Source organism: Poecilia formosa, unplaced genomic scaffold, assembly GCF_000485575.1.
Source record: "Poecilia formosa unplaced genomic scaffold, Poecilia_formosa-5.1.2 Scaffold14, whole genome shotgun sequence".
NCBI classification, from domain to species: domain Eukaryota; kingdom Metazoa; phylum Chordata; class Actinopteri; order Cyprinodontiformes; family Poeciliidae; genus Poecilia; species Poecilia formosa.
Window position 1 is genome coordinate 66,338 of NW_006799953.1, and position 25,880 is coordinate 92,217.

General features: G+C 41.6%; 1 protein-coding gene across 5 annotated transcripts in view; it reads left to right on the plus strand.

Annotated features, from left to right (window-relative positions):
* The window catches only part of tspoap1 (TSPO associated protein 1), a 69,732-nt gene extending 52,249 nt beyond the window's left edge, over positions 1-17,483 (plus strand). For all 5 annotated transcript variants that reach the window (XM_016668227.1, XM_016668228.1, XM_016668231.1 and 2 more), the window contains 10 exons: positions 716-1,513; positions 2,688-2,787; positions 5,385-5,521; positions 6,209-6,377; positions 7,162-7,230; positions 8,826-8,873; positions 10,183-10,301; positions 10,391-10,462; positions 10,998-11,120; positions 11,659-17,483. In XM_016668227.1, coding sequence (XP_016523713.1) covers positions 716-1,513; positions 2,688-2,787; positions 5,385-5,521; positions 6,209-6,377; positions 7,162-7,230; positions 8,826-8,873; positions 10,183-10,301; positions 10,391-10,462; positions 10,998-11,120; positions 11,659-11,973 — 1,950 coding nt within the window. In that variant the 3' untranslated portion in view covers positions 11,974-17,483. The remainder of the gene's footprint in view (positions 1-715; positions 1,514-2,687; positions 2,788-5,384; positions 5,522-6,208; positions 6,378-7,161; positions 7,231-8,825; positions 8,874-10,182; positions 10,302-10,390; positions 10,463-10,997; positions 11,121-11,658) is intronic.
* The last annotated feature ends 8,397 nt before the right edge of the window (positions 17,484-25,880 follow it).

Consider the following 25,880-nt stretch of genomic DNA (forward strand, 5'->3'; position numbering starts at 1 on the left):
TATATATATCTATATCTATATATATAGATATATAGATATAGATATATATATATATCTGAATAAGCCACTGCTGGCCAATAAGCCACTGCTGGCCACGTTACCCCCACAACTCAATGTTTACACTCGCATGTGAAAATGGCTGCAAACAGATGAGCATTTATACAACCATTCATCTTTGAAAAGCAAAAGTGGAGCCTCTTACCCAACCAACAAGAATATAGCAAGTGGTTTCCGGATTGTAAGTCAGCAACCAAACACTTGTCTTTTCCAGCCATTGAACAGCGCACACAGAGGTGAAACCACCTAACCAAACATGCTGGGGTTGCTAGGTAACGGGTTGAGCTCTGCTGGGATTGCTGTGTTAACACACAGTGCCCATTGAATGTGACTTAACAATCGGGAGGTTTTTGAAACGGCTCATTTTCCAGAATCCAAAAAATGTGTAACTTTTTAACAGATTTCAGAAGATGTTGACACCGAAAGGGAAAAAATTTAAATGTACAAAATGTGAATTTTGCATAATGGGTCCCTTTCATGCTCATGTTTTAATTTCTGTTGCGTATGTGTCTGTTTGTAACCCTTTTTGTTGTTTTTCCTCTTCTTTCTTTTCTCTTTGCATGCCTGAACGTCTTTATTAAATAATTTTCCCGTGGATAACGGTAATTATTTGACTCCACACCTTTACCACTCCCGTGTTTGACCGCGACCGCTGCAGTCACGCAAACTGGAGACGCCGGACAGCGACGAGGATGTTCTGGAACGGATCCTTAAGTTGCCTCCTCAGGTCCCACAGTGCAAGCAGTTGTTCAGCATCGCCGAGATGACGGAGGAGGAGGACAGCAGTCAGGAAGAGCCTTTACTCCACCGCAGCAAGCCTCGGCCAGGGTCCATTCTTCCTAGAGACTCTGAGCATCTCCATTACCCGCATCCCCCCGACCCACACATCCCGCACCACCACCACCACCACCACCACTTCAACAGGGATCCCAGATCACTTGCCAAAGAGCCTTCTGTCCGACAAGATCCCCCGCAGCTCAAGACGAAGACACAGCACAGGGTGCGCTACGCCGACACAGTCGACACTGTAAATTATCCCGAGGACGAAAGCTTGTATCCGAGTCCCGCTAGCAGGCGAGTCTCAGCCCGCTGTCCGCCCAAACTCACCCCCACTATCAAAGAGAGAGCGCTGCTCAAAGGGCTAGGGGACCGCCTTAGAAGGGAGGCCATGCTCCGGAGTCAGATGGCTGCCGCCACTGCCGCCGTGGAGAGCCCCGACCATGGCCCTACCCCGCCAAGACCCTACCCGGTCAGCAAGACGGTGCGGACTGTGAGGTCGCCGGTCGGCCGCACGACGGAGATCGACGTGGAGTACGGCACGGACAACGAAGAGCCCGCCGAGTACGGGCGCGGGGAGGTGGTGCTGGAGCAGATGAGCTCCGAGTGGTGGGTCGAGGGGCCTCCGGCGGAGCACAGCAAGCCGCCTCACCGCAGGGGGCTGAAGGCCGAAGCAGCGGTAACTGCAGTGGATGTCGTCCTTGTGTTGACCCAGCCCTAGTCTCTCCCCGTGGCTGTGTAGATCCTCAGAGGATAACCTCACCTCCTCTCACTAGAAACAAGCCTGCTTCATTACCAGCAGCGTTGTGGAATCGCTCTTTAAGTTGTGCAACTTTCCAGCACATTAACACCCAGGCTTTGTCTAAAAACTACCTAAAAAAAAAGCTATTTACTTTATATGCTTCGCTTTAATGTGTCTTTCTGCTAAAAGATTCTTTAATTTACTCAATTTCTTTAGCACCTAAAGTCAAGTTGTTTTTCATTCTTAGCTGTAACTCATTACAAGCTCTGCACATTGTGTCACCAACAGTTTGTATGCTGGTGCTTAAAATCTTGAAAATACTTGAATTTCAACTAGGTGGTTTGGAAAGTGCTCCATATTCAAACTGCACAGTTTTCTAATAAAGTGCAAACTTTGATTTAAAGCCTTAATATGGAAAACTTTGTTCACAGCTTAAACCAGATATTTTCATACACCTAAAAAACAAAAGAAAAATTCTTTTTTTTTTCTCGCCGTCTGGATTTAAATCAGACTAAACTCTTCTTGATTGAACTTTTAACTTTCTTTGCATATTGTGTTTAAGCATTTAATATGAGCAGGAAGGTAACACGATTTGTTCACATTGTTTCAGTATCATGAATATTTATTATTCCTAATGGCTGAATGGCTTTTTGATCATTGAAATAAAGGTAGGCTTCTCTTTTATACGTTAAACAACATTATTGGATTGTTGGATTTTTATGTTAAATTATCGTTTTGTTCTGGGATCAGTCAGGTGTGAGAGAAATTTGAAAACATAAAAATTAAGTTTTAATATAGCGATATTAAAATACATAGCAAAGTTATTAATAATGTTGCAAGGCATTTTAATAAATGCAGTAAATGATATCATGCAGCAGCGAATTGAAACTGTCTGTTTGGTTCATTTTTATCGTTTTTATCTCCAAAGTGCGGTGCTGGAAAAGTTTGAAAACGGACCTTGAAAACGCTTGAAAAGTGCTTGAATGTTATTGTGAGAAAAGCGTACGAACCCTGTACCAGTAACCAACCCAGTGCTGACTTAAAACAAAAGGCAGGTTTGTGTGTTGAATTTTACTTCCTTATATTTGTTTTTTTTTTCTGTTTTGAACAGGAGCCCGGTCAGATCCCTCCAGCTGTGGCGGGCCCATCCAGAGGTGGCCAGGCAGAGCTCTCTTCTAGACCGATGAGCTCGCAGGCCAGGCAGCACAAAGGTCGGCAGCTCCTCCCTCCTTCCTGGGTTTGGTGGAAGTTTATGGAGAGATCCTGACATGCTAGTGGTTTCAGCTGGCAAGCCTCCCCCTCTCTCACATGAAGGTTGTCGGATTAGTACCTTGTGCATTAAGGGAGGGCCACGAGGAGGGAGGGTGGTGTTACGGAGAAGAAGGTGCTGTGGAGATTGCTAAGCTGAGAACCAGCTTAAGCCAAAGTGGCTTGTCATGACAGGAGGAAGTGACAGACATTAAAATAGTAACCTCGATTAACCAGCAAAGAAGCTGCCTGTATTAGAGATGTGCAACACCCCTCCTCTGCCCTCCACTCCTTTTCCCCTCCACCGCATTTTCTTCACTCTCTGCTCAATCAGTCTGAAACCTGACCCTTTTCTGGTTCGTGTTTATGTCACACATGTACAGATAGAGGAAGGCAGCAGACTGAAGTTCTGTCCTTGTAGCTCAGAGATCAGTAAAGGATGTGAAAGTGTGCGAGTAAGTCTGCTCGTGATTTTTGCCTCAGTAATGAGACGGGTTCAGCTTAAAGCTCTGCAGAATTTCTCTTTCACCGCCACGCTGATGTCTTGCGCTCTGTTTTATACTCGGTACACTCAGCGTTGCTAAAATAATCAGCTTTTTTTGCATCATCTGTGGCGTCTTGAGCAACAAGCGCTTGTCTGCAGATGTGTTTTTCATTTTACAGTGCAGGCCACAGTGTGAATAATTGACTTTTGGTTTGGGTCGAACACCGTTTGCTCCGATGAGCGGCTGCAGATCAGGAACAAGTGCACGTTTGTCGAAAGGCTCACACAGCTTAGGATCAGTGGTTTAGCTTGATTACCTTTTTTAAGGACAAGTGCTGGGCCAAGTTGGCTCATAGCAGCGCCGCAGTTAGCCGGTGGGGGAGGTGCACAAACGCTCAGTGAAGCTAAGCAATGTTAATGTGCATCTCAATAACATAGAATATCATCAATAATGCATTATGTATTAATTTGTTACACATTTACTCTAACTAGGGTCAAGATTTTGATTAATTTACGCAGAATTTATTGCATTTGAAATGTTGACACAAACGGGGTGTTTTCTCACCCGATGATTCAATAGACTGGTTCGCTTTCACACTGCAGCATCTCAAGCGACCCAAACACTGTGACAAACCTGTTCCCCCTCCTCGCCTGTGGTGGCGCTGCAACAAGAACCACTGAAGGAAACGACTTAAAAGCCTGTGAAGAAGACGCGAGCATAACTTCCTTCTTTACGAAATGTAAACCAAAATGTAGTGGTGTGAGATTTTACCAGCTGTAGGATTTCTCTGTTTTTTTCCCCTGGTGCGTTTGTTTTGGTTGTAGTTACCCAGAATGCCCTGCGCTGTAGTTAACTTCCTGCTTTCTTGAGTGGCCTCCAGTCCGTTTGCATCCACATATTCATTCAAACCGCACCAGAGTTCACCTCAACCGAACTGAGACGTAAGTTTGCAGAGAGACTAGAGTTCGCTTCTCCGGTCGGCGTCAGAGTTTGATGCATTCACACTTTTCCAAACGAACCGAACTTCCAGGGAATCAAACTAGAGTTTGACTGAAATGGACTAAACAGGGCAACAGCACAGGCATCACCATTGTTAATGTCAGCGTCCACAGGCCATATTTCTAGTGAATTATTTGATCAAAGAAGTTCCATTAGTCATCAGGAGTTCCTGAAACACGTTTGTGTTCAGTCTGACGGCTGAATAACCTAAATGGAAAACAATAAATATCTCTGTTGTTGAACTCATCTGTCAACAACAGAGATATTTGTCGTATATTTTGCTGGTAAATTATTTGTTTAATAATTTAGCAAAAAGAATTGGGGTTTGAATTTAAAATGTTGCTTATTTTGTCCTTCCTGTCCTTGAATTTAGATGTGATTAATTGCGATTAATCCGACCCTGTGGTCAGCTTGAATAACTCTGCAGCGTCAGTACAGCAGCAGTTTGACTCCAACATATCCCGCTGAAGAAACTATGGTTTGGCTCCTTACAGTGGGCTGCTGCTGAATTGTGCAGATCCTGAACATGAATGCAGCTTCTTTGCTCTGCTATCCTGCTTTTTATGTCTCTTTGGGTTTTCAACACTGCTCTTGAATCTGCTGATGTTTGTGCAAAAACCTTCCGTTATTCAACTCAGCAGTCAGATGCAAATGATTGAAATATATGAGTCTGTAAATTTCGCTGAAGGAATTTTCACTTTATATTTATAGACTTATGTGTTTAGATGCACCTTTCATATAAGCTTTGAAATGTTTGTATGGTTGCATTATGGATCCTGCACAAAATTATTTGCATTTTATAAACCACACAGGGTTTTCCGAAGTGCGAGTTTAAAATAACCCAACCTAGACTCAGGAGAATCCATCACAAGTGCAAGTATCACAGCATCTGCTAATATGTCGGAGCAAATGAGGGTGGAACACAACATGTTATTAGCAGATATGTCTATGTTTGACTGAAGGGAGGTACAGCAGTGACTTGAAGCTGACTTTAGTTGTGGATCATATTTTTAATGTAGGTAATTTTTAATTTAGCCCGTTTCAGGACATGTGTCGTGATGACTGTGTCCCTGCAGGTGAACCTCCAAAGATAAAAGGAGACGGCGGCGTACGCATCTTTGTGGCACTTTTTCCATATGATCCCGTCACCATGTCTCCCAATCCTGATGCTGCAGAGGAGGAGCTGCCCTTTAGCGAAGGACAGATCATCAAAGTAAGTGTGCAGCTTCCTCAGTCCCTCCTGAACTTTTAAAGGGGCGGTATTATGTAAGATTGACTTTTTTTGAGCTTTACTTTGTGTTATAATGTCGTTCTCTCATCAAAGACATACCTGAAGTGTTACTCTGAGTGTTACTCTGATTCTTTCGTTCATGTTTGAGAAATCCTTTAATCTCCTTGGCAACCATTCAGCTGCGCAAGATACCTTGGTCCATCTAGCATCACCTTTGATACGCAGCACCTCCTCTCAGCTGCAGTTTCCAAGCTTCTAGTCTGAAGTAGCTCCCCCTCCCAGCTCCTTCAGACTAGCCAGGAGCATTTAGCAAACACCTGTCCGAACTGCACTTCTGCTGTTCTGATTATACGAGCTACTTCCCAGTGCGTCGCCGGATAAAACGTTGTTAAAGGGTTAGTAGAGGAGCGACTTTGTAATGACTTCTCGAAGGCGGCGTTTCAGAAAGAGCAAGAGTTTCTTAAAGAGACAGATACCCAATTTCAAGGCGTCAAATTCTGAAGTTATATTTGACATAGTTAGCATTTCTATAACAACCGAAGGTAACATAGTTACTTAATTTTGCTATATAATGGCTCTATGCACCTCCAAAACATATTATACTCCCACTTTAAATAAAGTCCGATGTAGAAAGTGGCAGCAGATCTTCTGTCTCTCTCTTCATCCAAGGTTTACGGAGAGAAAGACGCGGACGGGTTTTACCGGGGGGAGTCAGGTGGCCGTCTGGGCTATGTCCCGTGTAACATGGTGTCTGAGATCCAGGTGGAGGACGAGGAGACCCAGCAGCAGCTGCTGCAGCAGGGCTTCCTGTCCACGGCTGCCTCCATGGAGAAGATCGGTATGTGACAACGTGCTCAAGTCCCGCTTCATGACTGCTGCTTTGTAATGTGTCGACTGTACTGATGTTCCATAAAGTCACTGCTTTCCATGTTTGAAGTGGTAAGTGAAAAAACGGCTGCTCAGAAGACAGGACAAAAAAAAATAAAAAAAAATCTGGCGCCATGTTTTATTTTTAAAAAATAGATTTTAGCAAATGGAATATTCTCTTACGGTATCATAATTTGAATTCATAAAAGAAAATGAAAATCACATATTTTTCACAATGGAGGAACAACGAAGCTCCATGTAGTCTGTGGCCTTCTGCCTCACCCAGAGCCACAAGGAGACTTCATTATATCAACTGAAGTAACTGAACACAAAATCTATGTTCTCTGTTACAGAGAAGGAAATCCTAACCCCATTTGTGTGTTTTTTTTTTAAGTACTGGGGGTTTTTTCTGCAGGCATGTGAAGAGTAAAATGAGTCAGTGTTTGTCTGTGGTGAATGGTGGAAAGAAAACCAGCACAAATCAAACTAACACTTTGCTTCTGTTTCCTGCTTTCTACCCAGAGCCGTACTTGCAGATGATTTTTTTTTTTAAAAAACCTTTTCACTTCCACTCGTTCTCACTGCTGTGTGTTCTGCTGCTTGTCACCGTCTACGTGGCTCTTCGCTGGCTTTTCATCGTCAGCTTTTGTCTGGGCTGCTCTTTTAAAACATCTGTGTGTTTCCTGTTATTTTGTTTGTTTGTTTTTTTAATTTCATTTCTTTTATTTGTTTCTGGCCTCTAAAACTTCATTAAGGCACTCGCACATATGCACAGCTTCCGCGTCGCCCTGTTCCACCGCCGAAACCGAGACGATCCAAGAAAGGTGTGTCTCGCTGCAGATTGCGGCTTCCACCTCTCCTTTCTTCTTCTCTCTGGTTTGCTTCTTTCTGTCTTCTTCACATTTGTCTCGTTTCCTTCAGTTGCTGATTATCGCTCAGCCGCTGCAAGGGATTTAAAATAAAAATAAAAAATAAAGCTAAAATGGCCATAAAATCAAGCATCATTCCCAACATTTAGGACATATATTATTACACTCAGCACCTAGAGTTCCACTGTTTTGGTTGCTGATTTATTTTCTCAGTCGTGTAATATGACTGACACAGGATGTCACATGGTGTTGCTGATTAACCAATAAGCCCCCAGAACATTTCAGTCTGCTGTAAATCAATTTCATTATCACTGATTGAAACGTTTGTGCCGTCTGATCTCCACCAGTAACTTCGTGTCAACCCACTCTCACGTCTTTTGTGGCCAGCTTCACACAGACAACGTAGCGCAACTCGATTCCATCGCGGCGTCTGCACGCTCTGGCTGTCTGTCACAGCCGAATCAAACTTCTGTGTCTGTCGGGATTTTATGTGCCGGACCGACACAAAGCAGTCGCTCACTATGAGCACGGAGGTGGCAGCATCATGATGTGGAGATGCTATTCTGTGCGCAGCAAGTCAAGTTCATTTGTTCAGATTAGAACATGTCAGCAGCAAGGCACTTCAAAGCTCTTTACATCATGCAGCAACAAATAAATGAATAAATATTAATTTGTCAAATTCCTTAATCAAGATAATCAGAAACTACACATCAAATATATAGATCAATTATCTAGTTAATATAAATCAAAAGCAAACTTAAACAGTTGGGTTTTAAAGGAACTCAGTGTTTCAGCAGCCTCATTGTTTTCTGGAAGTTTGTTCCAGATTTGTGCTGCACAGAAGCTGAATGCTGCTTCTCCATATTTGGTTCTGGCAATCCAGAGCAGAACCAGAACCAGAAGACCTGAGTGGTCTGAATGGTTGCTACAGCAGCAGCAGCAGATCTTTAATGTGTTTCGGGTGCTAAACCGTTCAGAGATTTATAAACTGTCAGCAGTGTTTTAAAGGCTGTTCTCTGAGCTGCAGTGATGGACCAAATGGGATAGTCAAAGTCCAGACATAAATCCCATAGAGAATCCGTGGTGAGGCCTGCTGCTGCCTCCACTCCATCCAAACAGAGAGAACTTGAACTACTTTGAAGGAAGAATGTGGGGGGGAAGCAGTGCTGATGGAGGAAAAAACCCCAAAGACCTGCAGCTGTAAATCCTGTGAAATTCACTCAGAGCATCTGAGTGAATTCTTTCCACAATTTTCAGATATTTGTTAAAGAATATGAAAACCATCCTTAAGTATCCTTTTACTCCCACTTTGCAGTTTTTGCACCTTTTAGTGTCAGTCTGTCGCATAACAATCCATGACTGAACCAGAATGCGAGTTAACGTGACCAAAGAGAATTCAGTGACATTCAGCCAAGCATTTGGCTGCTTGTTTAACTCTTTAACTCTCTGTGTGAAGCTGGTCTGACTTCAAACAGAATCTCACTCAGTCCCTCAAAATGACTGCGTAAGTGTTGCTTATGTTTTCTCCCCCTCACCTCATGTCTCCCCAGTGGAGTCTGCGGCGCTCTGGGAGGAGAGCATAGACTCCTCCAGTCAAGGTTTGTCGTCAGCTCCGGCGTGCCTGCATGATGAGACGGCGTTTCCGTGTGCGCTGCATGCTTTACCTGCAGTTTGTTTTGTTTTGTTTTCCACATTTTCTGCTTAGTATAATGTCACTACTTTAGCAGCTTAAAACGCTAAGCTCAGATTTGCCTGTTTTTATTATAGGTTGCCTGATTGTGACGTTCAGAAAATACAAAGCATGTTTTGCAAACGGCAGTTTTCAGCTGCTGAAAGCAATTTTAGCAGTAAGACGATCAACTAGGGCTGCAGGGAGAAGCCGTTAGTAGCAGGTTTTGAATGAAAGCCTGGGTTTTTTTTCTGCTTGGAGTTTGCCTCCAAGCAGAAGGCAAACTCAAAATGTAAAACTTTTTAAGCATTCTTAAAAAGTTTTAAATTCATAAATCTGAAATCAAGGCCTTGGAATTTCTTATATTTATTAAAGAAAATGTAAGTTAATCACGATTTTAATTTTGTCGTGGCTATATAGGTTTTTTTTCTAAAGAGACTTTCTTTTGTAAAAGACAAAAGTTTGAGTTGTGTGAAGACATCATCGCTCACTGGATTCTGTGTCTCTGTGGGGGGTTAAGTCTGCTAATACTTGCTAGCTAACTAGGCTCTTGCTTCCATCATGGGTAAATATGTCAGCAGTTGGCTGGATGAAGTTCGCCTCTGAGTCGACTCTGTTGCCAACCCAGACGATGCTACATGCGTTCTGTGCAACGCAGCTTGGCCTTATGGGAGTTTAGGTTGTAGGTCATGCGAGAAGTCCAAAGCTGCTGCCAAGAGATGCAGAAGATCACAGAAATTTCACTTAACTTTTCATGAAGTTCTCAAAATGGTATTAAAGTGTCTTAAATTTGAGTTGGTGAAACCTGCAGAAACCTTGGTAAAGACTGGCGACCTGAGCAGGGTTTACTGCACCTCCCACCCAATGACCTCTGCCCTCCACAAACCTGCAACGACGGGCGCGGATGAACGGCCAACTGGGTCTTAATGTCAACTAATTCTTCGTGTGTCATCTTTTCATTTCTCAGTTCAGGTGGCATGCTTAAATCTGCATCCGTTTCTGCTTGTGTCCATATTCATGTTCGATTTGACTTCACAGTAGAAGTAGAAAATTCTAACACCCATTACTAATTTCTTGTTTCTTCCTGCTGTGAATTGTGCAGTGGAGTGAATTTTCCTCAGCGTAGCATGACGACGCTGAGAGTCCGACGTGAACAAACAAGAGCTGTGTGTTTGCGGGGCTGACAGACATTCTGATTCCCTTCGATAACGGCTCTGATTGAACCGTGTGGCCCACAGATCCCAGCCACAGCGCTGCTCCGGGAGCCGCAGCAGGGAAACCGGCCTCCGGGGCTCGAAGGATGGTCGCCATCTTTGACTACGATCCGCGAGAGAGCTCCCCCAACACCGACATAGAGGTTCGACCTGCGCGTGAGCAGCTGCTTCCCACGCCGCGCGTCTAAAACGTTCAGTAACGGCGAACCCTCTGTGTCAAACTTCTGTTCAGGCTGAGCTGACTTTCAGCGCAGGAGACATCATACACGTGTTTGGTGACATGGACGAAGACGGGTTCTTCTACGTAAGTTTCGAAACTCCGAACTTTGGGAGGCGTCTCTATGTTGTTGACTTTAGCTCCTCTAGAGCCCTTTGGCATTAAAAGAAAATGCCAAAGGAAGGAAGTTGTACAACAGCCAGGAGGATTGTGTAAGCATTTGCGCAAAAGAAAATGTGCAGTAGTTCCGCTCTAGCTGTAATATTTATAAATAAGACAATTTTATAGTTAAATTAACTTATAGTTAGTCTGTGGTGTTACTTTATGGAATCAAATAAGATGAATTTACATGTATGAGGTCAAAAAACAGCATCAGGTTGCAGTCGTCATGGGAACATTTCTGTGCGTGTCAGTCAGAGACGCTGCAGCTCATGGATAATTTTGTAATAATAGCAGAGAAGGAAAAGCGTCAGAAATATTTGGGTTATTGGTAATTAATAATGTCTTTGCAGTTAGAATCGTTAAAATCACCATTGAATGGTTCCCTGACGTCACGTAGCCTTGTCATAAAAAAGACTGCCATCTGACTTTTTGAGAGAACCCAAATCATCGACTCTTTCAGGGAGAGCTGAACGGACACAGAGGCTTGGTGCCCTCCAACTTCCTGCAAGCCTTCCCAGAAGAACCTCCTCCTCCAGAACCGATCAGTGTCCAACCGGCACCAGAACCCAGGAAAGAATTACAGGTACCTCAGTCCATCTGTACATTAGTAAAGATTTCGTTTTTATTGCCCACCTTTTCAAATCAGTAGCATGAAAAATCGCCGTCTCCTATTTACGCTGTGGAAGCGCATGATTACTTTTTTTTGTTTTCTGGCTCTGTCTGATTTTTGCCTGTTGCATCTCCTCTCTGTCCTGCATGGCCTCTTGCAGAAGCAAAAACGATCTGTACACTTTGAGACTTGATCGTAAGTGTCTTCAGTTGGTCCTCTGTAGTTCCTCACATCCTCCACCAACGCATCTTACCCCACCGGGATAAATAAAGTGTCGCCCTCTCTACAATTATCTCTCTCATCTTTCTCTCATCTTTCTCTATATTTACCTCGCTACTTGCCATCTATCTATTTCTGTCTCTCTCTACATCTGTATCTATCTATGTTTATCTATCCTTGCCCTGTTGTTCCTTTTACAGTCTTCCTTCTAAACCTTACTCCCTCCAGAAGTACAGTACAAACCGTAAGAATATACACCTCATCATCTAAAGCTTGGCTTTATCCCTGCTAGGATACTTGCGCCTCCTCTTCAGAGCCGCGAGATTCGGTCTCCTCCGCGCCAGAAGAGGCTTTGCTTCCCCCAGCCCTCGAACCTTCGACCCCGAACAGGATGGAGCCGTCAGACCTGCAGCCGCAGCTGGAAGCCGCCGCGAGTCCGACCCCCGACCCGACCCCTGCTCCCGATCCGGCTGCGGCGGAGGTCCACTCCTCTCCTCCGGACACCCCGGCTCCCTCGGCGTCGGCCGTGCAGGCCAAGAAGAAGAAAGGCTTTTTCTCCAAAGGCAAGAAACTGTTCAAGAAGCTGGGATCCAGCAAGAAAGAATGAGACTCGGAACACTCGTATCACGCTTAAAGCACTTTTCTCCGCCTGTACTGTTACGGCTCATGTGGTAATCAATGCTGTTCGCAACTAACTGATGCGTTAACCGTCAGTAATCAAACTTTTGCCTTAGACCAGCGAGAAAACATTAGAGGACTCGGCAACGCAGACTATCCGCTTGCAGCATGTACCCGTGCATGTCGAGCTGAGCAAACTTCGCAGATATTTATTCTAAATTCTTGCGCTTCATCGACTTGTCGCAGTTAAACGACGCAGCAATAACGTACCAACACGCAAGACTGATTTAGACCTATTTAATGCCGAGCAGTGTCGATTAGAGGACCAGACGTCACCCAGACGGCCTGGTCGACGTTAGCTTTAGCGCTCGTCTGCTGGTGCCACCTTATTTATCTGAAGCCGACAGAAAGAAGCAGCAAGTTTGCTCTTTTTTTCCCTGTTCCGGCTGTTTTAAAAATGCACTATCCATCCTGATGGGGTGGAGTTATATTATCTCTGTTCTCCCTCTATGTTACTTTGTACAAAATGGTATTTATTTGTAGTAGTTAGCACTGCGCGTGAAGCTAACCGGTGAGCTCAGAGCCGTCGTAGGCAGCAGGGCTCTTGAATGAATGTGAAAGCATGTCACCGTTTCATTGGTTTCCCTAGAATCGACGTGTTTGTAGCCAACATGGGGATTATTGGGTCAACGTGGCCGAGCCCCACAGGATGAAATAGTTATTTAGTTTCAGTTGGAGCTAGATTCATCATCAGCCTCTAGATTCTGTCTATGTGAGCGTAGGTGCAGATGTAGGCGTACATTCAGGCCCTGCAGGTATAAAAAGTCTTAAAATGAATTCAGCTTTTATTGCAGTGGCACATTCTCTCACGCACACACAAAAAAAAAAAGGAAATCCAAGTTTTAATTTGAGTACTTTACCTCTGTGTCGCCCGTATGTTCTCACCTGATTTTTAAATAAAATCTCAAAATGTTTATGATGCCCGAGCTTCTGGCAGCTCATCAGACTCTGCATGCGTTTGTGAGGGTGGGACATTCACAAAAAAACAACCAGTTGGTATTTACTCAATTTAAAACTTTTCATTGTGAGGCCACTGCAATAAAATATATATAATTTTTCTTTTTAGACAAAGAGAGAGAGAGAGAAAGAGAAAGAGAGACAGAGGGGCATTTGCTTGTGTGTCTATGAATGAAATCCACAGCAGAGATGCCTTTCTCTCTCATACACACACAAAAAAAAATCCTGATGTTTAGGGTGTGTTAGAGAGAACGAGGCAGATCTGCAGCATCCAGACATCATGCATCTGGTGATTATTACTACAAACTAACATTCAGTTAGCACTAAAATCTCCAGTGTTCTTTAAATGAGCTGAGAGAAGGTAATAGAAACACTTTTAGAGAAAGATGAACCGAGTTCTCTCTACTGTCACAGTGTAACAGACGCGGAGGAAACCAGAGCTACTACTGACGCTTCCTACCTTCGATCCTCTAATGCACACCGACTCGTCTGTCATCCTATTTGCTTAGCATCTCACTTTTACACATTACCCACACTGTCGTTACTTTGTTACAGTTTAACTCTCCTCCAAAGGACAGACTGTCATTTGAAGGGACAGCGAGCCGTCTGTCAGACGTTAGCGGTTCATTCTGATTTGAATGTAGCATGCTTTATTTCTTTTTTCTTAAATGTTAGCTAGCAGGAGCATCACTTCCTGGATCTGCACTGAAGCAGAGCGTTTGCACCGAAGGCTTGTGGTGTTGCTGTACTGTGACAGACTCCGCACCTCCGTCACCTCCAGCTTGCAGTGTTTCAACGTAAATGTCGATGATTAGCATATGCAGTGTGGTTAGCAATGCTGACTAGCTTGACTTTAGCAATACATAATGCCGTGTTAGAGCGTTAGAACCATGTTGTGTTGTCTGTGTAGGGCTTATTGCAGCTTTATTAAAGCTAAAGCTGTAATTGAAGTGTTTATCTTGAGTGCAGATGTGCAAAGCAGGCCCCCTTTTTTTTACTTTTCCCCACCTGCGACGCTCACTCTGATTTTCTCCCCTCCGTCTCTGCTGCGCAGGGCTGCCAGGCGGCTCCTCAGGTTTTTCATCGCTGGGTTCCTTTCGGTGCTGAGGCACCTGTTCATTCTGGCTGTGGTAAAGCTGCAGAATATGCCAAAACGTTAGGTGCTTCGCTTTTCTTTTCTTTTTCTTTTTTTCTTACGAGAGAGACGGAATATTCCCAACAGCATGATTTACCAGACTGTTTTATGTTTTGTTTTGTTTTTAGGGTTCGCTCTGTGAATGTTTCAATTTCTCCTGGTTTCGTAAAGGGAGCACGACGATGCCAAGAGCAAAAAACAGAAAAAGTGGTTCGTCAAAGACACGTTAGATGTTGAATAGCCGGGATAGATGCAAGCCAGAGGCAGTACTGAATGCTTTTCGTTTGTGTTTTTTCTTTTCTTCTTTTGTGTTTTAACAAGGGGTTGGACGCTCCCGAAAGTTGCCGAAATGTACAGCTGATAGTTGTAATGTGTTAAACGGCCTTTAACGCACCAGTCTGGTCCTCGCGTCTGCTGCCTAGCAACACGAGAGGCTCCTCTGCTGACTGGCTCCGACTGAGACCCATGTAGATAAATTTCTTTTTTTTTTGTTTTCTTTTTAGCTCAGATGATCATTTCTAGCCTTACATGAAGACCTTGTTTAGTCTTAATATGTTGTTTACAGGACGTTCGCATGCATGTTCTACCCGTGTTCGGCCTTATTTTTTTTCGTTGCTCTCACATTTCAGTTTTAGGCAGACATGTGAACCGTGTCGACGCCTCAGCGGGAGCGAAGCTGTGTGTGTGTGTGTGTGTATATACTGTAACGAACCGGTGGGATATGCGTTATAATTTCATTATTTTCATACGTCGCAGAAAATCTTTCTGTCTCTCCTTATCTACATTCATTGTTTGAAACCACTGTAAGATGAACCTTTTTATATATTATTATAATAATAATTATTATTATTATTATTGTTCTTTTTACTACACTTTCTGGAAGCTTATCTGTATATATTTTGAGAATTTTTCAGATTTTATTTTGCTCTTCTTTTTTTTTTTCTGCATGTCCAAACAGTGTCGTTGGCGGACTATTACCCAAAACTGTAGTACACTAAGGACTTCTTGACTTGAAAATGTGGTGAATTCTTTCAATATGGATCTTTTTTTTACTGAAATAAAATATGTATATTTTCACAGAAAAAAAAAACAAAACAAAAACAAACTAGTGTTGTTTGAAAAATATAAGAAACACGTGACACAGGGTTTATTTTCTTCAGTTCATCTTTATTATTTCACAGCGTACAGACTGCATATCATTCACCGTGCACACGTTTTGTTTCCAAACAGGTGGAGACAACAAAGAGGAGCTCGCTCCGCTCGGCGCCACACTCTGCCCATGTGAACCGACTTGCCGCGACACTCTGGGTAACGTGTGGCCCCGCGAGCCGAAGCAGCTTCCTCTTTTCTTTCGCCGACTTCCTGGGTGACGCTGCCGGGCCCCTGGGCTCTCCCTGAAGCCAACAGTACACTCATCCATAAAGTAGGAAACACTACACTTTGGCGAGGAGTTTAGTAGTGCTTTCTACTTTATGGATGACTGCACTGTACATCCAAGCGCTCCTCTCCGGTCTTCGGTCCACTTCCACTTCCCACTTCTTCTTCTTCTTCTGCACCTGTAGCCGCTCGCGCAGCTGCAAACCAACCTCCCTCCCTCCCCCAACCTCTGAAGTCTGCCAGCCGGAAACCTCACGGCTCAACTGCTTCAGTACGAAACCAGAAGGCGCTCACTTCCTGATTTGTTTTAAAACGTTCACATGCGTCGCCTACCGCCACAGACAGCTGGTTCGAATGCAAATGAGGCTGCCAGCGTCTCAAACTGCAGAGAAAACGCGGTTAAATAAAAAAATAAAATAAAATAAATCATCAGTCTAAGGAACCCCGCCCGCCGTTTTTCTGATTTACAGCCGTTTTAAAGCAAATATCAGAAGCAAACCATCAGAGGAAGCACTATCTCGAGGAAGCCATTTTGTGAGGCATGAGTAAGCTTTTCTGTCCGAGCGAGTCGGTGCGCTCAGAAGTTAAAGTGGGGTTAAAACAGACTCCAAATATCAGTCCATTGGCTTGAAAGTAAGCTAACTTCAGAGATCATGCGGATACATTTAGCTGTGAAGTACAAATTTATCAAACCAAACCGTTTTCGTTTTAAATGTTTTTAGTAAAAAACAAAATTAACTTTGTTAAAAGACAAATCAGAATCATTTATAAAAGAAAAAAAAATACAAAACACTTTAAGAAGCAAGAAAGCAAAAAAAAAAACTCAGTTGAGAGATAAAAACACTTCTTCCATTAATCAGGATTCAACTAATAAATGGAAAAACAGCATCATCCCTCATACTTTACCTCACCCTGCTTTTCTGCTAGTTTTTTTTGGTCAGTTTTTTCGGTCTGTGCTCAAATCGATGGTTCCCCCCATGCCTCCGACCTCGCAGGTGTCTTCTTGTCTGTCCAAGGAGTGGATGAAGAAGAAGAAGCTCCCTCCTTTTGAACCCTCCACCGCCACGTGATGCAACCACAGGAAGAGGTTTAACAGTCACAGGCACTCTCTTTCTGCTCTTCCGGCCCTCTCTTTGCAGACGCTGTTTTTTTTTTTTCTTTCTTTCTTTTGAAAAAAACAGCAGCTAAGAAAACTGCCACCTCCAGAACATTTAAGTTTTTTTTTTAAGTCATCCTAAATTAAATAATTAAAGTTGCTTCTTTTTTTCCCCCCCATATGTTTGGTTTGTCGCTCAGGTCTTGCCGTCTGATCCTCAAGCCTGACGTTTTGCAATCGTTTCTGAACAAAGTGGAAACGGATTACAACACACTGCGACTCTCTTTCTCCTCACAGGTGGAGATGTGAGAGAGTCTCTGATGTATGTTAACATTAAAAAGTTCAGGTTTTCTGGCTCTCTGCTCCACGTATGTTTAACGTTACGAGTCGTGAGACCCGTCAGAATATCTAAAGGAGTGAGATGCTGCAGCTTTAGGGCTGCCGGAGCGTTTCCTGTGAGGAGATGATAATCTTAACGCTTGAAAAAGAGCATTTCATCAGAGCAACACCGTCTTTTTTCTGTGTTGTTCAGTGTTTTCATGTTGGTAATTTGTCGTATTTGTTTCCAACAAAAACGTACAGAGCTTCTTTTGCTGATAAAGCAGTCTTATATAATGTATTCCTCCCTTCCTAAAGGGACTGAAGGGCCACATGTTCCAACCGGGCTCAAAAATGTGACGTTTTTTAAGTGTAATTGTGTTTTATTTTGTTTTGTTTTTTTTAACCAAGCAGACCCCAGTGAGCCCCTTTGGCTCCACAGTGGCCATTTTAACAAGATTGACTTTGAAATTGTTGGCTTTCCTCAGCACTATTTGATAATCTGAGTAAGTACTAGCTGGTGACATTTAGAAAAAAAAAAAAAAAGTTCACACCCCTGCTACATTTTCCTGCTGTGTTCCTGTTGCTTAAAAGTCCTCTTTAGTCAGATTTCACCGACAGTGTGAGAGTGGCCAGACTTTGGTCGTGTGTGTTAGTTCACTGCCGGTGGGCAAACTGGAGAAAGGCTTTTCCTCTCTCTTACAGGAAAGCGTGCGGATGTTTGGAAGTATTCCTAAAAGTGTGTAAACTGAAGGAGCAGCTGGCTCAAAACGCAGCTTTCAAGCAGTGTGTCTGTTGAGCGGCCACCTGCAGGCTCTACCTGAGCAGGTAGCCTGAGTAACTTACCAGTATATAGAAGCTTTTAACACTCATTTATTTCTATAAAGAGCAGAGCGGCCAAATATTCTGTGCAGCAAATCCTTAAAAAGTTGTACTTTCTTTTTTAGCAGGTTTTTATTCTATCAAAAATAATAATAAATGTTACACATAGTTATAATTCTAGTGCTGTAATGTTAAATAGATATAATTATTTTAGTACCAGTAGAACTGATTGTTTTCTACAATTTCGATTTTAAATTAACTACCATAACAGATGGATTGAATAATTAAACAGCTACTATTAGCTTGCCATGTAGCCAGCGTTACTCAGTGAAACGCGTTTACCTGAAAACGACTATTAATTTGTTTTCGTTTGTCTGGCATCTCCACATAACAAACCAAAATGGCAGATAACGGTGAATATGAACTGTTGGTTTGCTGTTTTTAGTGACAGAAGACAGATGGGGTTGATCTTAAAGTTTAGGATGTTTGTAATCTGTGAAGCCGGGTCATTTCTGATTGAAGCGTCTCTCACCGGTCCATTCTTACTGCGTTAACGGTACAACAGCAACCACCTGCTTAAAGCCTACATATAAGAAAACGCTGCTGCAGTAAGACGGATCCCTTTCCTCTGGTCGACTATTTTTACTCGTAAAATGACAAAATAAAAAAAGGCATGCTTCTTATATCCTCCACTAACCAGAGTTCAAACTTCTGCATGTCACAGTGACGGCAGTTTTTCTTCTTCTTCTTCTTCCTCTGACAGTTTACAATCTAATCTAGGTCATCTTAATATGCAGAGTAAAGAAAACTGGCCTCGTTCTCAGCCTACAGAAATAACCCAGAGCAGCTTCATTGGGCAACGCATTACTCCAGGTCTTTCAGCTGTTTTGCAATGGTTAACAGGAAAAACTGTTTAGTTGTGTGTATTTCTGCTTCACAATCTATACCATACACTTTTTTTTCTTTTGTGCTGCTTTTGCAATAATATTTTTTTTTTTTTTTTTTTTACTTATTCTCACTTCTCCTGGCAACTCTTTCATATCTTTTTTCCTTCTTATTACTAGTTTTCCAAAGCCAGAGTTTGGGTTTCACGATAAATGAAAAGCATGTAAGAATCCAGCCATTAATTTTTCTGTGATAAGTTACGGATGAGGAAACTGTATTTGATAAATAAGAACTGGAGCAGCGTTCATGACTGCAGGGTTACAGTTGACTGACCTTTTGGTCGGCACAGAACTATGTTTCGAGGTTTAAGTAAAAGGTTGTGATGTTGCAGATCTATCTGAAAACACTATTACCGCACTTTCAGAACTAAAACGGAAAGATATATTTGTCATAAACACACTAAGTGGAAATAATATGAGAAATAAAGTCATAAAAATATCTTTGATTTGAAGTAAATGACATCTTAGCTGGAATATTCTGAAGCAAACTGCCCAGAGATTTAATAAATTTATCTTGTAACTACTATTAAAACAATGCTTTTAAGGCTAAGTTAAGCTAGCTGTTAGCTTCAGCTAAAGGAAACCGTTTCTCTCATTTTTCAGTTCCTGGAGTTAAAAAAAGTAATGTAGCATTTTTTTTTTTTTTTTATGTATCATTTAGCAAAATGATACATGGCTTTCAAATTTAGTGAAATTTGGAAGCCAAATTTAGCTCTATCTATTTAGAGAGCTCTTTGCTTTCAGAAGCTCTCTANTAGCATTTTTTTTTTTTTTTACTGTAACTGTTAAAATGTTCATCCCACAAAATAAAGATGCTGGCTAAACATTAAAAACAAAGCAGAAACAAAAAACCCAGACGTTTTCTTAATAAATAAAAGCTAGCTAGCAGCTTCTGTAATAAAACATCTCCAGAATGTAAAATAAAATAAAGTGTTGATTAAAAACAGCTTTTATTGCAGACATTATAAAATGAACATCATAGTTCAGTTTTTTATAAACACACATTTTAATGGCATTTTAGTGACAAAAATCTTTCATCATTTTTGTACTTTAAATTTTATAACATCAACCAGAATCATTGATGGATTCTGCTAAGACTTTAGAGGCTGGATCAAAACAAAGTTGTGTGGAAATTCAAAGTAAAAGCAAAATGATACATGGCTTTCAAATTTAGTGAAATTTGGAAGCCAAATTTAGCTCTATCTATTTAGAGAGCTCTTTGCTTTCAGAAGCTCTCTAAATAGTAGATGGAGCTCACTTTTATTATGTTTGTTTTCATCCCCTTTAATCTGACATCTTGAACAAACTGCAATACAGCAAATTGCCTTCAGAAGTCGTCTAATAAGTAAACAAAGTTGAGTCTTCCTGTGTGTGATGTAATCTATGAATCCAGCTCCTCTCTGGGGAGGTTTGTTAGAGAACAGCAAGGAATACAACAAATTTTCAGGTTTTTTGTTTTGAAAACCAAAAATATTCCCTCCAATTTGCAATCATGCTCGACTTTGTATTTGCCTTCCACCTAAAAATGCCCTTAAAATTCATGGAGTTTGTGATGGTAGCTTCTTTGCGGTCTTTGTGAGGGGAGAATACCCCGGTTTCATGGGGAACATGTCTTGCCTGTGTTCAGTCATCCATAGATTTGCCATGTAGGAAGTTATCCCACCTCCTCTTGTGACCAGCGGAGCGATGATTTCCCAGTCCAAGGCTGCCTCTCCAGATAGACCTTATCTAGGCCGTCAGCCATTTCCACTCCCTGCTCCCAACCCCCAGAAAGCTGCAGCTGGGTGTCGGCACAGCCGAACCACCCGGGTTCCTCCTGGATCTAGGAGATGTACACTGAACTGAAACTGATCTGCACAGAAACAAAGAGAGATGTGTACACAGTGCTGGATATTTATTGGCGTGTAAATTTGGGAAAATTAACATTCAGTAGGAAAATAGGAGGTTCCAAGTTTAAAAAAAACTTATCAAATAAATAACCTGTGGCACAGTCATTGGTGCTCCCAACCAATCCATTTACTCAACTAAGGGATGAGAGTTTGTAAGAATTCAAGTTAATAATCCATGACTTTCTGTTTTCCTTTGAGTATGTATGAGGTGACAGAGGCCGCCTGTCGCTAGGCAAGTTAAAGACCCCATATTTCTACCCATACACATGGAAAGGAGGCTAGGCAGAGGATGAAAGAAGTTCTTAGAGAATGGCAGCAGTGACTTCTTGAGAACACCAAGAGTTGACAAGAAGCTTGAGTACACAGATATCGCGAAAGTCCGCGACTGGCAACAAACACTCCTGGTGGGTTGGGTTTCGAACAACGGATAGAAAGAGACATCATCCCCACTTGCTAACTACGGTGGTGGATCTGTGATCCAGGCCTGGGGAGCCTTGTTAGGGTTCATTACATTGAGAACTCTTTGAAATAGTGGATAATTTAGAAGAAAAAGCAGCAGGACTGTCAGAAAACCGAAACGTTCGGCGCACAGTTCCTAGCCCTAAATCGTTACAAGGTGAGCTGAAGAGAAGTGACGATTGCCAGATTTACCTTCCTCTAATAATCCATGCTCCATCCAACCCTTTTTAAATTGCATTGAAGGCTTGGATGGCTCGGAGTTTGTTTTTTTTAGCTTCAGTAAAAGCAAAACTGGCCTAATAGTGCCTCACACAACCTGCTTTTCAGTTGTCATTCGCCAAATGGCATGTCTGCAATTTGGGAGTCAGTTTGCCAAACAGATCAGGTAAGTGTTGCAAAAACATTTCTGGAACTTTATCCCAACGGATTATCATCATTCTAACTGAAGACAGAATAAAACATTAATCTCGACTGCAGGAATACACATAAAGCCGGTCTCAGTCAACCGTCCATTTTGTATCTTTAGCTTGTTCACAATGCTGCTGCTCGCGCACACAGACATGAACACATCACCCATCATGTCCTCTCAATGTTGGCTTGTTAGTGACTAAATGATCTCTGATTTACTCCAGCCTTATCTTCCTTTGCAGGCCCTGGGATCAGCCCACCAGCCGCTTTTAGTTGTCCCTAAAACTATGCGAAAGCTCAGAAGTGAAGATGTTTTTATTGTTTTGTTGTAAATAAAGCGGATTTGGGTAAGCGAGAACAATCCAGAAGGATTTTTGTAAATTATTTTGTCCAAAGATTTCTCTCCTTATCTTTTTTGCACCTGTTTACTGTTCCAACCTCAACTTCATGATAGGGAAAATTATTGTCCTTTGTAACGCAGTACATTTATTTAAAAATTGCAACAACAAAAAACACAAAACATCAAAGCAGAAAATCCAGCTTTAGCTCTGCTGAAGTCTGACCTCTGAACTTCTGTCTCCATGGTAACTCGCAGGAGACCCAGTTGATTTGTTTGGCTTTATCTCTTGTTTCTCTTTTTGTTTTGTATTTTTACATTTACATAATGATTTTTTTGTTGTTGTTTAGTTTTTTCCTTGTCATAATTACATCTTTCAGATTATGAAACAAATTTTAATAGCACGTAGATACAACCTTGGTAAATACAAAAAAAAAGCTGTTTTTAAACATCTTTTTTCATTTATATATATATAAAAAAAATATCCATAGTAATCACTTCCTTTATTAGATCACAGCTTAATTGTAATTAGCCACATTTTTTGTTTAGTTTACTACTAACCACCCAAATCTGGTCAAAGCCTCTCCTGTTGAATCAAGAAACCATTTAAACATTAACGTAACTGAAACTTTCCCGCATAGCACCAGGTTGCTTTTGGTGGCTATTTTCCCCTCCATATATACAATCATCATTGAAAACTGTTTTTGTATTTCCCCAAAATTATATTTTCCAGATTTTAAGAAGTGTTTCATCATCTAAAATATGTCAAATCCAATTGTGGCCCTATGAGACTCTTGAGGAAAACATAAGAATCTCCAAAAATACTCTTGTTTTCTTAAATATTTTTCTATTAATCAAATTAAAGCGTTTTTTTTTAAATCTGTGTACTACCATATTACATCGATTTTAAAAATGTCTTCCATATTATTTATTTCGCAAAGTATTTACTGATTCCAGACACAGATATTTATTAATACTTTTAACATTTTGCTAGTGGGTTATTCATGATCTCGATATGGCCTAAAATGGAAATGAGTTTGACCTAAAAACTCTAAAAGATCTAATTTTGACCCAAAAAAACCTAAAAGTAGAAAACATTTGTGCTGTCCTGTATGTTACCAGGAACAAAACAGAATTTTATTTTATTTTTTTCCAATTCTGTCGTACTCCAGAACAACCCGACTGAACTGGGTCAGACCGGTGAGGCCTTGCTTCTTTGAAAAGGAATTGAAAGCCCTCGGGTCGCTGAGCTGCTCTCGCTTCTAAAGCCGCTTTCTGGTCTGCCGGGGAGAGGAAGTGTTGTCAGCCTAATGAAACGCCAGCTCTGACACATCGGTTTGAGCATGTGTGGGGCTTTATTGATAATGTCCATTCTACGTTTTGACATTCCTACTTCCCCCTCTCTGTGTTGTCCATTTCAGAAAAAGCACAAACGAAATCTGATGAGGTAAATCGTTCTCGCTCAAACCTGTACTCCACACCTCGCTTACTGATCTGACGCTTTCCGTTTAGCTCAAAGACCTGATGTAGCCAAATAAGGGCAAAAGACAAGAGTCGAGAGGCCTCGCTGGTGTTTCTCTGTTAGTGTGTGTGTGTGTGTGTGTGTGTGTGTAAAAGTGAAGGGTGTGCTTCAACAAAGCCCTATGTGTGGGAGACTAAAGGGTGGAGCTGAAAGCCTTCCTGGCAACGCCTGTGGTCGTCTGAGCTAAGTTCTCGGTTTTGTTTTTAGCTCAGCTCTCGTGAAATGACTTCACCCACGTGTTGTTTTAAAGGCGACAGAGCTTCCACTCGCACTGGAGGAGGAAGAAAAGGAAAAAAAGAGGCTGAAAATCATCCAGTTTAGCGCAGGATGGCAGACATGGGGTTAATGCTTGTGAGCCCATCCGCACATGCGAGCGCGGAGCTAACGCGTGAAGGTGCACAACCTGAGGCTTGTGGTTTTCTCTATTGATGACTGTCTTCAGCCATAAATGAAAGGCTAAATTCTGCCGTTCTCTAGACAGCTCACAGTGGAAAGTAACACTTAACACCCCATGGATTTGAATAACTGATTTTTTTCCCTTCTCCTAAAAACACTAGCATGAAAGAAATTATGAGAAAATAATTAGCATTTTCTGGTACAGAATGCTAATTCAGTTTCAGATATGTTTTCACAATTTCCCCCAGAGGTCAGAGGTCGACATCTAAACTGCACCTGCCTGGTTCACTTTTCTAGTCGAGACGGAAGCTAACGTACTGCTGAAGTTTTGTAGCGTCCTCTCGTTTTCTATATTATTTTTATTGTTGCAAGCCTTTCTCTTCCTTTCCCCATTAACTTCCCACCCATTTATGTTGAGCTGTTTTTTCTTCATTTCCTGCTTCAGCCCTAGATGTAATTTCATTCTTTTAGCTGTTCGTGTGAAAACAAGACCACAACAGAAAGATAAATTCGCTTCTTTCTTTTTTCTTTTCTTTTCTTTTTTTTTGCTCTGTAGATGCGTGCTTCGTTAAGCGCAGCTAACCTTAGCCCGGTTTTACCATTTTGGTATTTTATGTTGAAATATTTTAAAACACTTAGACACAAGACATCTGTATGAAACTTTTTTTTTATTTTATTTTATTTTTACATCCTTATTTAGGAGTCAAAACAGTAGTTTTGAGTATAATGTCACCTGTTTTAGACCTAGCCATAGCATTAGCACATGTCAGTGTCACTAAGCTAACCTTTATGCTACCTAATCCCTTCAGCAGTGCTAATGTCAGCTCGTCGTTACAGTTCTTCCTTTATTGTTTCTATCCTGCTAAAAGATCTTTCCTATGAATGAGTGAACATCTGGCAAAAGTGTATTATCTTGTTTGTGACAGATCAACACAAAATAGGGCATAATTTTGACTTTGATAGTAACAGTGTTTCATAGAAATCTGAAACCTTTTGGGTCTATATGTGTTTAGCTTCTCCAAGAAAGAAAAGTACAGAACTTTATTTCTGGGGTGACTGTGGCTCAGTAGTTGTCTTGAAATTGGAGGACTGCAGCTTTGATTCCAGCCTCCACGCATCAAAGTGCCCATGGTTACTGTGCATTGGTGCATAAATGTTTTTGAGTGCGTGAGTGTGGCCCTGGTGTAAAGTGCTTTGAGTGGTCAGTATGACTGAAAAAGCCCAATATAAGTTTTAGTCTTTTTACCGTTTCCCTGCAGGAAACCTTTAGGATTATGTTTTCTATCAACTCGGGCCATCTAGAAATATTACTACATCCGTATTTGACAACACCTGTAAACTTTAGTCTTCAAACCGATCCACAGATTCTCATTTGGATATGTTTGGACCTTGCTGAATTGTGAAGCCATTGTTACTTATTATAAATACACTTTGATCTAGAGCTCTCCATTGTCACTCTGGCTGTATGCTTAGGGTCGTTGTTCTGCTGGAAGTGAACCTTATATTAAATTATAGACAGGCAAATTCTGTTTACCTATACAGGTTTCAGGATAGCAGTGTTCAGTTATATGCTACTTTATGTTGGTCTGTCATGTAAAATGGAAATAAAATACAGTGGTTGTAACATGAGAAATGTAAAATCTACAGCAGCCAAAATCACCTGGGGTTCCACATCCTTTGTTATTCAACAGCAAATAGTTTGATGAAATCTAACATTTAAACGAACAGTTGAACAGTTTCCCACTTCTGAAAAACAATAGGTCATAAAGTTTTCTAGCTGTACTGTAAAAACCCATATTGTGAGATAAAGCATTTATATCATGACTTTATTTCCATCAGGGTGTAATAACACCAACATTTATCTTTCTTCTGTAGCTTGTGTAAATAGTGCTCAAGTTTATTTGATAGTGTCAGTGTACTGTGTGTGTGTGTGTGTGTGTGTGTCATCAGATGTTTGACAAGTTTTTTTCCCCAGCTGTTTCTTATTTTGTTTGTGCTGACTGAATCAGCATTTCCGTAATACTTCACATAAATTCAGTTTGGTAAAAACAAAGCATTTGACATCATGAATTGCTGTATTGAATTAGATGTGAAAGAAAAAAAAACTTCTACATCTATATCTTTTCATTCTGCTACTGCAGCTTTTTATTTTTCTTTAAACAGCAGCAGTAGCTGT